Source organism: Stegodyphus dumicola, chromosome 9 (genome assembly GCF_044657685.1).
Source record: "Stegodyphus dumicola isolate Sdum_Otavi_A_Nest chromosome 9, ASM4465768v1".
Lineage (NCBI taxonomy): Eukaryota > Metazoa > Arthropoda > Arachnida > Araneae > Eresidae > Stegodyphus > Stegodyphus dumicola.
This window is the reverse complement of record NC_140776.1, coordinates 99,258,891-99,277,040: the sequence shown is the minus strand read 5'-3', so window position 1 is coordinate 99,277,040 and position 18,150 is coordinate 99,258,891. Positions and strand designations below refer to the sequence as shown.

The 18,150-nt window shown below is 32.8% G+C and overlaps 1 protein-coding gene and 1 long non-coding RNA gene across 2 annotated transcripts in view; one reads left to right on the top strand and one right to left on the bottom strand.

The window, feature by feature from the left end:
* Window positions 1-18,150, bottom strand: part of LOC118193746 (protein lifeguard 1-like) — a 56,504-nt gene that overhangs the window by 15,311 nt on the left and 23,043 nt on the right. The window contains exons 9-10 of the mRNA XM_035364875.2: window positions 13,050-13,139; window positions 9,566-9,613 (exon numbers count right to left, since the gene is read on the bottom strand). Of these exons, the coding sequence (XP_035220766.2) occupies window positions 9,566-9,613; window positions 13,050-13,139 (138 nt within the window). The remainder of the gene's footprint in view (window positions 1-9,565; window positions 9,614-13,049; window positions 13,140-18,150) is intronic.
* LOC118193748 (uncharacterized) lies at window positions 1,444-17,847 on the top strand. Its single transcript, XR_004758986.2, has 3 exons — window positions 1,444-1,776; window positions 17,458-17,527; window positions 17,644-17,847. It is a non-coding gene; the product is annotated as an uncharacterized LOC118193748 (long non-coding RNA).

Genomic DNA, 18,150 nt, shown 5'->3' with positions numbered 1-18,150 from the left:
TCTTTGGAAATTTTTGTGCTACAACCAAACTTGCTCTTGCTGATTTTTTCTTAATTGACTTAGTAACATGAAAACTCTTACCTTAAACACAGTTGATTTTTCAAGCAGATAATTCCAAACCAATCCATTTTACAGCAGATGTATATTACAGTAGACAATTCTGATTTGAACTCAATTACAAATATAGGCACTGCTTTTGTATCAGCTAACAATTGTTCTGCATGGAATTATTTCAGGATTATGCTAAGTCAAAACATGAGTTTGCCAAGCCAGACATTTGGAACTTTAAAAAAGTACTTTTTCAAGGCCTCCTTGATCTGCAAATCCATCAAAAACTAACTGGTATTAACTTCTCCATAATCAAAAACTAACTAGTATTAACTGCTCCATAATCAAAAACTAACTGGTATTAACTGCTTCCCTTACACATTTTTTTGAAAAAATTGCAAAACATCATCACATTTTTAATTTTTATTATTAAATACAAGGAAGCAAAACAAAATATGTAGGTTTTAAGTTGAATTTTTAATTTTTTTACCGAGTTACTGTAAAAGCATTTAGTTTTAATATTAGTTTACTATCCCGAGTTATCCTGGGAAAATGGAAAAAAGTTAAATGTAAGTCTTTGTATGATAGTTTTTGAAACAAGGTACAACACAAATAGATACCTGACATTCTGTACACTGGTATCTGGTCTCTTTTCTTACTGGCTTACCTCTGGAATCTCTTTTACGGGAGCACAGAGTACACTGTCTCGTTGGATTTGATTTTTTTTCAGTAGCAGGAATAACATCTGGAAAGTGCTTTGAGGTTAACCTGAGTGGTGAAGGGCTAATGCTGGGTCTTCCTGATGTCGCAGAAAACTCATCACAATGATTTTCTGAAATTAGTTTTTCAATCAGTTCCATTCGAAATTGTTTAGGTGATCATGAACCTCCTGCTTTACAGTACATGATGTAAGAATTCCACAAAGCCAAATCCAATAAATGGAAGAAAATCTTATAATATTTTCCCCCTACATACAGAAGAATCACTTCCACTATTTTCAATGTCCACCTCTTCATAATCACTATCTGAAAAATCATTGCTTACGCTATCTTGCATCATCACTATTATTTTACCTTTTTTCAATGCAACTATCCTTCTTTGTACATTACTAACCCAAAAGCCGCCGTATACTACACGATAGGGAAACATGTGACCAATCCCACCAAAAGAACTGCAAAACCAATGAAACTTGGCAAACTGCCAGTTAAAGCTGAATATTTCCTTTCATTTCCTCCAAGCCGACGAGTTAAAGCGTGATAAAACAAATCGTACTGAAAAATTCTGCTTCAACCGAGTTTTCTTGGGATAATAATTAATCAGGCAAGCGGTTAAATGAGTTCTTAATAAACTACAAAATTTTAATGTTTCACATCACTTAATTCAAACAATGATGATTCTCCTGCAATATCCAAGAAAACAAAAACACTGTGTTGGATGTATATTTAATATTCACATTTCTTTTTTTCTTTGCCATATTTATTTTCTCACTGTTTAATTTTATGCTGCGATTTTTACAATAATCTTGTTACTGGCAACATGCTTTATTTTACTTATGAGTTTGTGTGAATGGAAACAGTTGTTCATGTTTATGTTTCAGTAGAATAGCGTTCTTAGCCGCACTGTGCTGCAGGCAATTTTTCTCTTAAATATTTCACATTTTAGAATATTAATAAAGTTGTTATACAAAGCTGATGCTTTTTAGTTCAAGGCAAATATTTGGTTCCCCAGGTGAGGCACTTAATAATATTTAATATGTTGTAATTATATGCTTTAGAACTGTATTTGACAAACTTTACTTTTAAGTACTAGTACTGCAAATCATCTGCATGACCTTAGAAAGATAAGTGGAAATATTTTTTGCTGCTTAAGTATCTTGTTGAAGTTTTTTGTGCTTATTAATCATTATTTATGGTAATAATGACAGAATTAAGTGAAGCTGATCTTAAAAGATTAAGAGGACAAATGAAATCTTCCCTAACGTGGCTTCACAATAGTTTAAGTAATCAGTTAAGTCTAACAGAATTAAAAGCGCGATTAGAAAGAATTGAACAAATATTTAAAGAATTTAATCAATATGATGCCGCTTTACCCGAAGAAGCTTATGAAATTGTTGAATGTAAAGCTAAATTTTTTTAAACGAAAGTAATGTATCAATCTGCCATTGAAACGTTAATGACCAAAAATGTTTTGATTTCAAATCCCACTAAAGTTGAGGCTAGCTTTAAACTTCCTTGTTTAAACATTCCAAGTTTTAATGGTAAATATACAAACTGGCTTAATTTTAAAGATCTGTAGATGGTGACAGTTCATACCAATCAGTCATTAGTGAAAATTCAGAAATTCCAATATTTCATAGGACTTAACGGACGAATTAGCTGCTATTATTAAGCACATCCAATTTCTGAAGCTACATACGAGGAGGCTTGGGACAAACTGATGAATCGTTATGATAGACAAAATCAAACTGTCATGTTGCTTGTCAGAACATTTCTTGAGCAACCCAGAATTACTATCTCTGATTCTGTCAATCTAAAAAAAACTATCTGATACATCTGATGAAGTTGTCAATGGATTAAAACCTCTTGGCAAAAACGCTTTGTCTAGAGATGTTTGGCTAATTTATTTTTTGTTAAAAAAGGTTGATCCGGAAATGTGCCATTTATAGTCACATAAAATTGATGAAGAAGAATTTCCTACCTTAGATTGTATTTTGGAATTCTTAAACTCAAGATGTGTTTCACTCGAAATGTGAAACACTCATAATACTGAAAAGCGAGTATCGCATAAAAATCAGTGCTCTGTTTAGAAGAATGTTTCACATAATAATAAACATTCCGTTCTAAAATGTCAGCACTGCAATGATTCTCATACTTTATTAAAGTGTTACAAATTTAAAGGTGCAGATATTGCGGCTTGGAAAGATATCATCAGGAAGAATTTATTACGCTTCAATTGTTTCCGAAATCAAGTAAAATTTTGTTTATCGCAGAATTTGTGTTCTATTTGTAAAGCAAAACACCATACTTTACTGCATGAAGCTATTAAAATAAAGTAGTGGTGCCAAATTCATCTTCGCGTGATGAACAAATTTGTAACTCAGATGAAAAAAATAATATTTCGAGTTTTTCTATTCAGGGTCAGAGTACTTCATTTTTACCAACAGTGGCAGTAATAATTTATGATTCTGGTGGTCAAGGTCATGAATGTATCGCTCTTTTCATCAGTGGAAGTAAAACTTCTTTCATCAGTGAATCATTTATTCCACTATTAAATATACACAGACAAAATGCGCATATTTGCGTAAAGGGACTTGGTGATTCTGAAGCAGCTTTGACTCGTGGTTATTTAAACGTAAAGATGTTTCCGAAATGAGTTGAAAAAAAATGGTGTTTTAATACAAGCATATATTCTTCAAAAATTAACTTTTAGAAGAATTAATGTTCTGAAATCAGAAGTCAACAGTTGAAGAAGAGTTTTGTGAGAAGCATTTTAAGGAAAACTATAGAGTACACGAAAATGGCAGATTTGTTGTCCGACTGCCGATTTTCAGTAAAGCTGAAGAGTTAGGTGACTCCAGACCTTTGGATATTTCCCATCTTCTATCCATGGAAAGAAAATTTGATTTAGATAAAGAACTTGGTAGGAAATACAAGGAGTTCATGCAAGAATACTAAACTTTAAATCATTTGGCTCCAGCTGTACAGACTGAAGAAAATAATCAAGTATGTTATCTACCGCATCATGCTGTTGTTAAACCAAGTAGCTCTATGACTAAACTTCATGTAGTATTTGACGGATCATGCCAGCCTAAAAATTCAGTTTCTTTGAACTCTGTTTTAGGGATAGGTGCAACACTACAACGAGATATATTTTCAATATTGCTCAATTTTCGTATGCATAAAATAGTTTTTTCTGCTGACATAGAAAAAAATGTACCACAAGCTTTTAGTAGATAATGAGGATCAACATTTACAAAGAATTGTTTGAAGAGAATCTTAATTCAAAAATCCAGACATATAAATTATGTAGAGTTACTTATGAAACCGCATCTACATCATTTTTAGCGACACACTGTTTGTGGCAAATTGCTTTGGATGCAGAACAGGATCATTCTTATGTATCTACCATTCTTAAAAATGATTTCTATGTAGATGATTGTTTATCTGGATCAAACAGTTGACCTATGCTCTAAGCTTTCCCACTTATTAGAGAAACGTGGATTCAATTTAAGAAAATGGAGATCAAACTGCTCTAAGCTTCTCAAAAATTTATCTATTCATAACCAGAAAGAAAGTGACCTGGAAGTTCACTCAGATGATTGCGCTAAAATTTTAGGGCTCTTTTGGAACTCTACAGAAGACCTATTTTTATTTAACATTTCTATGGATTTCAGGACCGAAATTACTAAAAGAAGGTTCATTTTTCAATCTTCTAAAATCTTTGATCCTCTTGGCTTGCTATCGCCATGTAAATCCAAGTTGAAAATGTTTTATCAGCAGTTGTGGTTTTTAAAACTTAACTGCGATGCCCCACTGCCTAAAGTTGCAAAGATTTCAAGAAGATCTTCAGGTTCTCAGCAATGTTAAAATTTTGAGGTGGCTTCAAACTACATCTAACCACATCTATCTGCATGGTTTTTGTGATGCATCAATCTGATTACTCTGCTGGCACCTACTGTGTTCAACCAACATCTCACGACAGAAATGAAGTCAATTTGGTGGTTGCTAAAATTAAAGTTGCACCCATTAAACAAGTGTCCATACCTAGACTAGAACTCCCAGGTGCATTGCTCCTTGCCAGACTAATCAAAGCTGTCCGTAAGGTCCTCTCCAGTACTAAAATTTCCTTCCATGCTTGGACTGACTCTAAGGTGGTTCTCTGCTGATTAGCAGCTCATCCTCAAAAGTGGAAGCTTTCTGTGGCAAACAGGACTTCAGAAATATTAGATGTTATTCCCTATCAACAGTGGAGCTATATTTCGTCGAAACAGAATCTTGCCGATCTTCCTTCTAGAGGAATCGATCCTAAACTTCTACCGAACATATCCCTATGGTGGCATGAGCAATCATTCTTAGCGTTTGACAGTTAAAAGTGGCCTCTACAATATTCTATCAGTAGTGAGACCAGTAGTGGTGCAACTGTCTTAACTGAACAAAGGACAAAATCAAATTTTTGTACAACAGCTTATTTGACTAATAACACTCTGCATAATTTATTTCAGAACTGTTCTTTTTTATCTGAAATAGTTAATGTAATTTCTTTTTGCTTAAGATTTATTTCTAGGTCCAAAGAACAGGTGTTTGGTTCTGAAGATAATAGGTTAAAAAAATTCTGCAGTAGTACCTTCATCTAATGAAAGGCCAGAAGCTATGAAATTGAGGCCAGAAGCTATGAAATCGATCATTAAATGGACACAGTTTGTGTACTTCCATAAAGATATAAAAGACCTAAAAAATAATTCATCTTTAAGTCCTAAAAGTGTTTTAAGCTCACTTTTTCCTTTTTTAGATGATGATGGTTGTTTTACAGGTGGGAGGTTAGCTGCAAAATTCTGACTTAGCATTCAATGCTAAACCTAATTTAGATGGCTTGATCTTATTATTAGCATCCCAGAACATGATTTTTCTAATATTCCTAAACCCACTTTATTAAAACAATGTGAATTATTACAGCAAATGAAACAAGGCTTTTGGAAGAGATATTATAAGGAGAATTTAAATTTCTTACAACAAAGATACAAATGGAAGGAACAACTTCCAAATTTGTCTGTAGGTGATATTGTATTAATTAAGGAGGACAACATGCCTTCTGGTGTTTGGCCATTAGGTCGCATTGTTGAAATCCATCCTGGAAAGGATGGCAATGTTAGAGTTGTTACAGTAAAAACTGTTAATGTTTATTTTTAAAAGACCTGCACTAAAACTTTTACCACTGCCATTGCATCGGGAATGATCTATTGTTAATGCAATGGCAAGGGTGAGAGTTAATGTTGGAAGTATATTTAATATTTGCATTTCTTTTTTTTTCTTTGCCTTATTTATTTTCTCACTGTTTAATTTTATGTTGTGATTTTTACAATAATCTTGTTACTGGCAACATGCTTTATTTTACTTATGAGCTTGTGTGAATGGCAACAGTTGTTCATGTTTATGTTTCAGTAGAATAGCATTCTTAGCCACACTGTGCTGCAGGCAACTTTTCTCTTAAATATTTTATGTTTTATAATATCAATAAAGTTGTTATACAAAGCTGATGCTTTTTAGTTCAAGGCAACTACAATGATAATTGAATATATAGTGAAAATAAAAAATCATCACCATACTTTTTTTACACATATATGCATTTATAGTTACTGAATTTGTAAAACATTTTGACATATATCATGACTGATAATCATTTATCATTATTTTCATGCTATCAGCAATTAATGAAATTAACTAAGTAATCCTAATAATTTGTTTACATTTTGTACAATATCCCACTAATTAAATGTGTATGCTAGTTTAGACTCTCTTTTTTTTTCATGATACAATATACACTCTTTTGCAAAAAAATCAAAGCACCATGAAGGAAGCGGTTGTTATTGATGAAATTGAATATGTGTATAGCTCATACACAGATAATAAAATGATTAAAACATCAAGGTCATAATACCTGTTCATAGCTCACAATCACCCATTGAGTGTTCAAATTAGTAGTCGGTCGAGCCGCCCCTGGTAACAATGCATGCTTGAATTCGTCAAAGGCAAGGAGTTGTAGAAGTTCCTAATGTCACCCTGCGACACATTCTCCCACGCATTCACCAGTTTTCGCTCCAGATGTGTGATATTTTATGATGCCCGAATCTGGCAGCCTACCATGTCCCAGACATGTTCGACCTTGCTGGCCAAGGAAGAGTATCAACCGCATGGAGACAGTCCAAAGATATGCGAGTGGTATGTGGCCTGGCATTATCTTGTTGGAAAATGGCCCCAGGATGATGTGCTATGCAGGGTAATGCAACCAGCCGCAGGATGGTATCAACATATCGTTGAGCTGTTAAAGATGTATGGAGGATGACTAAAGATGACCTGCTGTCATAAGAAATAGCACCCCAAACCATCACACAGGGGTTATGGCTGTATGCCTTTGTAAAACAAAGGCTGATTGGAACTGCTTGCCCTGTCCTCTCCAGACACAAACATGGAGGTCATCTGTTTCAAGAGTGAAGTGAATGACCATCATCGTATACAGACATGATACATCGTATAGTGTTCATCACATGATTAATCGTATAGTGTTTATACGATGCCAGTCTCATGGCAGCCCCGATGATCGGTTGTGACCCCACTCCAGACGGCTCTGCCGAAGTTGTGGGTTCAAAGGCAAACGTCTTAAAGGCCTCTGAAGCATAATACCACCTCATACAAGCACCGTGAGATGGTGGACGGTACCACAAGAGGTATAGACGTGGCTATTGTGTGTTGAATAGTCAACAATGATACTATTGGGGGCAGTTCGAGCCTGGTGAACAATCATCCTATCTTGCCTTGCATTTGCGCTCCTTGGCTTTCCAGAGCCTTCATTTCATCGGCAATTTCCTTGTAGCAACCATTGCTGCCAAAATCTTTGCACAGCAGTGTCTGTATGCTGCAGGTGGTGGCCTATTGCTCAGTATGACCATCCAGCTTCACGCAACCCTACAATGTGACCATGTGCGAAATCGTTTAGTTATCTGTAAGGCCTTCGATATCATCATAATGGCATCTTTAGTTTCTTCTTTATGGAATTACAATGACAGCAACCCAAAAAAAAAAAAAAAAAAAAAAAAACACTGCCTCTGTTATTGGTTTTATACTTTGTGATTTGCGCAGATCGTTTGCATGTTCGATCAAGATGTTTTTGCACACAAAATTTCGTCAGAATCACAAAAGTCCTTCTTGGTGCTTTGAATTTTTTGCAAAAAAGTGTACGTCAGATTACATCAGTTTGCTTTACCAACAGTTTTTTCAGAGGGTGGTCTAAAAATAATACCAACTTTATTTCTGTACATATTTTATGATTCACGCACTCTAAAGTATTTAGTTTTTGTTTATTTTAATGGGCTCACCTTTTCCTTGCAAATGCAATGAAGGATTTTGATTTTCTAAAATTTAAGGAAAAAATATTGTAAAATAATTCTTAATTGAATTGTTTTTAAAATTTCAATCCTATACTCATTCTTTCTGAACTCCAATAATAAATATTTTATTAAATGATGCTATTAGATAACCTGCACATTCTGCACAACATACTGTATGAGTTTTAGTTACACAGAAATGGTGCAGAAATCAAACTCAAGATTTCTTCAGTACACCCAGGTGCTATTGGTAAACGTCAATATCAAATGTGGTTTAAGAAAATTCTGAAGTAGTTAATTTAATTTTGAGGACAAGCACAGAAATTGGTAATAGAGAGAGAAAAGTGCAGAGTGAACAGTAATATATCATTTGAAATTAATAGAAAGGCTTTTTTGAGCAAATGCTCGGGTTACACATGAACTCCAGCCTGAAATTTTAGCAACAAGCACTGACTTGGACTTCTTTACTAGAAACAAAGTGGAAACACTTTTAAGACGTATTGTAACTAGAGGAAAAAAATTTTATATTAATATCCCTTGAAGAATGTAGTGATTTAGCACAAAACTGAAGCCAAATGTTACAGAAAAACCAGAATTTCATCTTGCATCCAAAGAAAGTTTTTAAGTCTTGTATATGGTGGGTCATGGATAAGAAAGCTTATTTTTAACTGTTAGAAAATAACCAAACTATTTATGCAGACAACCATTATCATCTTTCATACTATATTTATTTGATTATAAGCTAATATTAGAAAACAAAGAAAGAAAATAAATAAATCAGTCACGACTATCAAATTAATGATACTTATACTAATCCAATGGACTTTTTTTTAATCTACAAAAGATTGGTTTGCAATTGAATAAATACAGTAAACTCACTTAGATTTTAACCACAAGTAACCTGCATTTATCACCAGAACTTGGAATAATGCTAAATCACATACTACAACAAATGCTTCTACAGTAGCCTCATAAAGAAATTCTTAATCAATTACCTGAGTCCAAATATTGCTCCACCACACAAGATTATCACCAGTTCGGGTTATATTATCTTTTAGCTGGCAAACAATTTCACATCAAATAAAAATGGCAAAAATGTAGTAAGCAAACTTTGCAACACAGTCAAAAGAATTCTTTAAAAATGTAAAAAAAGTCATAGAAAAATATAATTATTATGTCAATTATTAAATTTATGCAATAATATCGTTTTTCAATGTGAAATTCTCAGAGTCCTGATATTTTTTTATAAGCATTCAAACTTCTAATCATTCTTAAAATGAAATGATTTAATAGCAATTCTGAAATGGTAAGAAAGAGGGGAAAAGAAGAAGAAATAATGACGACATTGTCATGGTTTTCTAGGTCTTAATGCTTTTGATGACACCATTGCAAAAAAATAAATATTAAACTATTACTTACCATTGAGAAGATCAGGGCTCCTACAGAAGCATATATTAACTGCATAAGCTAAAAACAGACACTAATTATAAACTAGAAATGCATAAGAGTTATTAAGACACAAAACATAAAATTTAGAAATTACACTTATTTTCAGCGTTTCTTACATTCAATAACTCATTTAACTTTAAAAAAATAAGATACTTCGATTTTAAATAATGAGAATGATTTTAATTTATATCTAGCACTTCTTAGTTATAACAATAAAAAGATATAAAAAATGAGATCAATAACCTGAATTTACTAATAAAATGAAATATTTTCACGAGCATTCAAAACTTCAAAACTTTTTTTAACCCCCCCCCCACAAAAAAAAAAAAAATATTACAGAGGTATTCAAATCAAACTATTAGATTCATACTAATTCAGAAGTCAAAATCGCAATATTTTGCGGTTTTGCAGCTGAGGATGGTGGTTTGGTAAAACCATCGAAACTATTCCTGTGAAAATTTTGTGAATATAACGCTGAATTTTGTTGTTTGACTTCTGAATTAGTATTTATTCGGCATGTTATTGTGTCTTAAATATTAGATTCATATTTAGATAAAATACACGACTTTTTTTTTTTTTTTTTTTACACAGAATTTGAACTGTATAAAATTATATGTTCATATTTAAAACTTTGTATATTTTCACAATGAAAAACCACTCATATAACTTCATTCAATAATTTACTAATGGCATTAATGATTTCTGAATATTACTAGTAAAAATCCAAATTTACAAATGCTTGGAAACGTCAGATTTTCAAGCAAGAGTTTTACATTAAGACAGATTTTGTATCCTTCATGATAACATTTAAAAATATTATAGTAAAATCGTTACTACGCTCCTTTACATAAGATATTATTCACTGCTTTACTTCTTTATCAGTTGTGCTGTCAGTAATTGTTAATGATTTTCACTATCTAATTTGAACATTTCTAGACACAAAATGTTTCCAAATTTTTAACTTGCATTAATCCCTAGTGTGATGCCATCAGACTTAGAATAATTCTCACAGATTTCAAATGTTGAAAGAAAAGGATCTAAGCCAATAAAATAACTATTTGAGCCTGATCACATTACATATCCCAGCAAGTCTTTTTTTTAGGGTTGATAAATTATCATTAATTAAAAAAAGCAGTTTTTCTATGAAATGAATTAGGTATCTTTATTACTAACATACCGCATAAAATAATACAAAATTCCTTATTTTTAAAGAAGCTATCATAGAATAATAGCACACATCTGGTTAAATTAATTTTTTTACATTTTTTGTGTGTGGGATATACAAAATTTTTACATTTTGTGAACTTAGGATTGTCCTGCCTTCGATCTAACAATGATTTCCACTTCATTCCCTTATATAAACACTGAAAAGCATTCACCCTATGTAACTAAATTTTATATCTATTAAAAAATGCTTCAGTATCACTCAAGTATACAATGAAGGAAAAGCAGAACAACAAATAACCCCTTTTTATATTCCCACTACCACAGTACCACCTACATATATATATATATATATATATATATAAGTATGATTACATACCCAATACCACTATTAATGCATTGTTGGTTCAGAATTTTTAACAAATTGCTGGCTATCCAAGCTGCAACACTATGAAGGAAGCATCCACACAGCATATACCTTACATCATGAGTATACCGCAATGGAATATACAAATGATTACAATTTTTACTGCACATGCACACTGTAGGTGACTGCAGCACTCCTCACAATCCTAATCACTGAGATCTTGATCACTGGCGACTGCAGCACTCCTCATAATCGTGATCACTGATAAAGGGTAGAAAGCCTGCCTTTTTGAATAATGTGAATTGTTCTCTCATGAGATTTTTTTGTGTACACAGCTTCAGTCTACCTTATAGAAAAACACCTTTCTGCGTTAAAATAGCAGTGATGGAGCAGAATGCCACATCTACAGCCACCTCACAATGAATGCAATCTCTAACACAACAACTCAGTGTCTGCATGAACAACCTGATGTTCTTTACGGTACAATGAACTGTCCATTAGGCATCCACTGCTTTGCTTAACCTTATACCACAAATGTTTGCATTGGACATCAAAATAGCATAACGTACTTCCCGATGAAACATGCTGTTGCCAGCAGTACCATGATGACCAGATTAGCTCTTCTCCACAGATAGAGACACTGTAGAGAGAAGTTGCTCGACTGCTGTGTTATGCTTCGTCATATTGATCCCGCACATGGCATCTTGTGGGGTGGTATTGGATTCCACTCTCACACCCCCTAGTATGCATTATTGGTACAATTACCAGCCAATGTTATATCTCTGAGGTTTTGCAGTCTGTGGCCTCATTTCAACAGGGCAGTGTGTGACCTCACATTGCCCTCAATGTTTAAGCTTTCTTCTTATCCCATCATACTCTGCATTGTTACTCTGGCCTGCCTGTTCTCCAGATCTATCACCCACTGAAAATGTCAGGTCAATATGCTAGGAGAATGCCTAGCCCAGCACGCCACACCTATGGATTGCACAAGATTAACTTTGGCAATTCATGGAAGCAGCACGAGGTGTTATTCTTCAACAAGGCACTGAAAGCCTCTTTCACTCAATGCTGTGACATGTAGCAGTAGTTATTGACAAGCATAGAGATAACACTCATTACTGATTTTCTTATCTTCGTCACCTAAAAGAAGGCTATATTTTGAATCACTTAACATTGATAATATATGCAATCTGCAAAATAAATTTGGCTTTTATATCTCTTTTTTTTTTCATATTGAATTTTTGATGGTCAGCAGTGTAAATCTAGGAAAGGTCTCTTTTGAACTTCAGTATGTTCGGGTGTTAGCTTTCTTCTGCTGAATGTTTTTTTTTTCCGACTGAAAAGCAGATTTCCTTTAAAAATCAATAAAGTTTTATTTAAAATCTGTACCATTCAAATACTGCTTATTTATTTATATGTTTGCTTAATTTTACCTAATTTTCAAAGCCTTAGATCTAAATTACACACAATAAATTTGACATAAAAAGTAAGTAATGTTATCAGAGAACATGACTTGTTGAGTAAGCCAAAGAATGGGAATAAAAATGCAGCTTTCAAGGAACAAAACATGAAACTAATGATAAAATATGTATGTATAATGTTTCTTCCTTTCTGTATTTAAATCTTAATTTGGATCTCTCATAAATATTTTATTCTTTTACACTAATTTGTAATTATGCACTAATTTGCAATTAAGCTGCATATTTAAAACTGCCTAAGCTGTAACTAAAGAAAAGTTGCAACTAAATTTTTTATTTTATGTACTTTTTAAACATAAGCAAAATATTTTCTACGACTTACATGAGGAACATTTTACTAATGTATTTATTTTATCATTAATTTTTTTAAATAATTTAGCAAGGTTAAGAATTAATATATTTCAGGCATAGAAGGTTAGAAAAAAATATTAGAGCGCTTGCTTACCTTTGAAGGAAAGAGCATTGCAACAAATCCAAAGCATATTAAGATCAGTATGGAAACCATCAAGAAACCAGAACAGGTAGTAAAATCAATCTTTAATAACATAACAGCAATTATGTAAAGATACCAAAAATGTTTAAAATATAACAAATATTAAAATGTTGCAAATGTACAATAAATTATTTGAATCTAGAAACACAGAAATTAAAATGATGTAAAATAAGTACATAGCCTTGCATAAATAAATTTTATAATATTTTAAATTCATTAGAAGCATTCATTATATCAAAGTAGCAAAAGCTGCTGACTTACAAGCAAATCCATATGCTATTAAAGACACTACTGTAACTGTCTTTACAGAAATGATATATTGAAAATGTTCAAAACCAAACTATGAATGATTTCGTACTTGAATACACCAAAACAAGGATAATAAATATATCAAATTATAAAAAATTTAAAAACATTTGATTCTTATACTTTTCTGTGAAATTTATGTAATCCGAGATGACGGTGATAATAATTCACAACTAATTTAGATGACCATCTGTGACAGGGGTGCATATTTGAAATATTGTACATATTCATAATACCAAAATTAGAACTATATACTTAATATAAAAATCAGATGATTTTATTTTATTATATTTTGATTCTTTCATCACTTTCAGATTAATTCTTGATAATTAAAACAAATTAATAATGTTTATACATGGTATATTAAATATGTAAAATTTGCAGATTATGTCAAATTTCTGAAGAACTAATCATCAGATTTTAATGAAATTTGGCATGAGTATACATTTGCAAGAGAAAAAGAGATGCACTATTCAAAAGTGACTTTACACATGATTATCAGTAAATAGTGCAGGGATGTCCAAAATCCACGTTGTGATATTAAACTGAAAATAAGTCTAATATGGAATATGGTCTTTCTTACATGCAGACAAGTCATCCAGCATGATTGTCTACTACTGGGTAGGAGGCAGTCGAGGAGTCCTTGTGACAGTTGATCCCACTCCCGCAGCAAAAGTTTTCAGAGGGTGCCAGTGAGATGAAATTGCACCCATGCAAGTCTCAGACATGCTTCATATAGTTAAAGACAGAAGAAATCAGGTCCATGCAGCAAATATCCTTACTTTGCATGTAATCGTCAACCACCTGTGGACGAGCGTGGTCGTCCATTAACAGGAATCAAGGACCAACTGCACCCTTGAAAAGTCAAACACAGGGTTATAAGATCTCCTTTCTATATCTTATAGCCAGCCATTCAGGGAACTTTTCTCAAATACAGTGATATGCAGCCATCCAATATAATGACTCCCAAACCATTACACCACCAACACCCTAATTATCCTTTTTTCTGATGAGGGAGGGATGAATCATGTTCCAGCCTCTCTCCATATAGAGGTATGCTGAGAATCACAGTCCAGGCTGAATCTTGACTCACCTGTAAAAATACAGTATTCCACTGGACTCAGGTCCACAGAGAATGCTGTACAGACTGTGCTAAATATTCTTTCTTATTTACTGCAGAGAGTGGGACAAAAAGAGTAGGTCTGTCATACTCATGAAACCTTCAGGTTACTGTAGACCATGAAACTCAGATTCCAGTGGCAGCATTCAGGTCACATGAGAGCTGTGAAGCTGTAGCATTCCTATGTTGGTATGCTAAAAGTCCAAATAATGATCTTCATTTATCATTGTAGAGAGCAAACTATTGTGGTCATTGTCAAAATGTAAGCTGTTTAATTAATTTCTTTTGCTTTCAGTCCTAATACTTTCCCTTTAATTATAAAGACAGATATAATTTCATGTTCAGTTACAAAACTCTATCATTCAAGTTGTGTAATTGCCACATTGAGAATTTTGCCTAAATTGTGGAGTGACATTTTTCAAATTCAACAACTTCTTTCTCACTTTCTTCATTATCAGTAGTGATACTTTCTAGATTTAAAACCATACAATTTTACCATTCACCAGAATTGTTAAGTACTTAAAAACAGGTTTGGCAGGAAAGATATTATAAACTCACACATGCAAAAACTCCTGAATCTTACCCCAGTAACCAAATCCAGTGACACTTTAAAACTTCGCAAACTTTGTGACACTACAAAAACTCAAATACGCAGCTTGAAATCATTAGAAGTCACACCAGATAAATACAGTTATATGTTGATTTCAGCCATAATGAAAACTCTGCCGTCTGATATAACCTTAGAATTCAATCGTAAAATGGATTCATCATCTTTTTTTAATGTTGACGAATTATTGCAGTTTGTTCGTTCAGAACTGGAAAGTCGCGAGAGAAGCCCTCTTTTGCTCTCCACTAATAAATCAGCACTTCCTGTGTTTATAAAGAAAAGGGAGGGAAGGGGAGTATCACCCATTCCACTTACCAGCTCTTGGTGCTGATTAAAGAAAACAAAACTACTAATTGGTGTCTGTTTTGTAGGGCACTTTTATCACAATAGAATCCTTCTGTAATATCATCTTCATTTATTACCACTTCCCCCTTCAGAAATTCCACTAATTGGAAAATTTTGCTTTTTGTTTGCAATATCTGAAAACCTTCAAATTTGCAGCTATCATCATAACCGTGAGCTAGTGTCCGCTATATACTGTTGGTGGTGTATTATGAGATTGACAACTAAAGACATGTTCTGCTATATTTTTTCTTGCTTCTATTACATGTTGATGAACTTAAGCCTGAATTATATTAGTTTAGCTATTTATTATACTTACTACTATTTCCCCACACATACCTAAAGCTTATCTGAGTCCCAAATAAATTACACTCAAGGCTTATCCAGGACCAGCACCAGACATTTTGCTGCCAGGCAGTCTCTGCAGATTCAAAATTCTGCTGTGAAGCATCTTTCTGAATTCTAAAAATTTTGCTACCTTTAAATTCTTCTTCCCAGAGCCTTCCCTATATTGTATTGTAATGATTTTGCCGTTCTTTAATTTTGGTGATTGGTGCTTCTCTAAATCCTAAAAATTTTGCCTTCTCTAAATTTCAGTACAGCTGCAACATCTCAGGCACCCATCCTGGGCTTAATAAAAATGCAGTTATTCTCAATTTAAGCAGCAGTAAATGTAACCTTTTGGCCTATAAGTATAATTTACAATCTAATAAATTTCTCCTTGTCGATACACTCAACACTTTACGGCAGAGTTAGCTGAAGTCTAGCAATACGCAACAATCGGCAAACATCATGCTAACATAAATGGTTACCATGCTTTGTGTTATTCAGTCACTAATATTTTTTAAAAAAAAGTTTAGACATTGCTGCATCAGTCAATTTTCATGCTGCAATGTGTTGAAAATTATGCAGTAATGAAAGCAAAAAAATAATAAATAATGATTCACTAGGTTGGCATAAGTGCCTAAGTGAAATTAACATTGCTGCATCAGTCAATTTTCATGCTGCAATGTGTTGATAATTATGCAGTGATGAAAGCAAAAAAATAATAAATAATGATTCACTAGGTTGGCATAAGAGCCTAAGTGAAATTAACAATTGGGATTCTCCATATGTTCTGTTATACAAAAATATTACAAAAGCATAAAAAAATTTCTTACAAAAAAAAAAAAAAAAGTTCCTGGTCATTCGGTACATCACCAGCAACTTTTACTGGTGGTCTTCTGAACGGTGGATTTTAGATCATTCTGGACTCGGAAGGTAGATTTTTAAATCATTCTGAACTCAGAAGGTGGATTCTTGGACCATTTTGGATATTGCACATTCGGATTTCAGACTTCGTAGTGTATATATTATATGTTGATAATCATTGATGGTTTATAATAAATGTCTTGCAGTATCTTGAAACTGATGGAAATAGGAACACAACTGAAAAAAGTACCCCTGATGCCTTTTAATATAGCGCTGTTCAGTTAAAAAAAAAGAAATCATTCTTGCAATGTGGGCATATCACAAAAGTTAACACACCAATTTTATCTAGATATATTGGTGCTACTTTGGTAGACGGTTGCACGGATGTTTGAGATTTATTTTGGCGAGCGATATGACTTATGGTAAACCATTGCTGGAGAAGTTATTTATGGTAACCAATACTTTGTCGTCATTTTATTTAAAAAATCATGCGTTTTATTATGCATAAATTCCGTGTTTAATTTATAGCTTCTAAATATTGAAAATCAATTTAATTTTGCATTTTTATTTGAAATGAAAATTTTATTGTTTATGATATTTTGTATAATTTATGTTGTGGATGATATCACCTTGCTTTAAAAGTAATGGTGTAAATAAAGTGGTTTTATATCTATAAATTTAATCTAGTGTTTTAAACATTATTTATGGCTGTTAAATATTTAAATACAATTTAATTTTGCATTTTTTAAAAATGATTTTATTATGTATGATTAGTTAAATAATTTTAATTTTAGGTGTGATGTAATCAGCTCCCTCAGAAGGTGGATTCTTGGACCATTTTGGATATTGCACATATAAGATAAGGTTATAGAATATTTCGGCATTAACGAGCTGTAATCAGCTCCCTGATTGGTTACTGAATATTTGTGCATTACCGTGCTATTTTAAAGTTTTATTATTTGTCTCTTTGAATTCCTTAGATTTCAGAGGAAACCTTGCTAATTGCTTCTTCAATAAAGTGTGAGAAATGTGGACCACAGATGAAGATCGTTAGAAGAGCCGATTCTGAGGACGACCGTATATGGTATTGTGTCATGGTGAAAGAAATAACCACTGTAACGGTAAAAAAACGTATTAGACATTCCTCCTTTTTTTACCGGCAATAAACTAATTAATAATAATAACTAACATTATTGCTGCCATTTTAGCTCTAGTGTACAAAGAGTTTTTATTTACTTATTTTAAAGTATTTGAATTTAAGTAATATTTTAATTCTTTTAAACGTTGGTACAATGGTTTTTAATTCAATATTCAATTCACGCGATATTTTCATCCAATTAAACATTGGCACAATGTTTTTATAGCAGTGTTTTGATTCTATTTCTGTGCTATATGAAAGTAATAATTTAACCTTACTTTAGTATTTTATACTCGTAGTAAATGTATTTATTTACATTTGCCTGCCATCTTAAAAAACAACCTTTTCA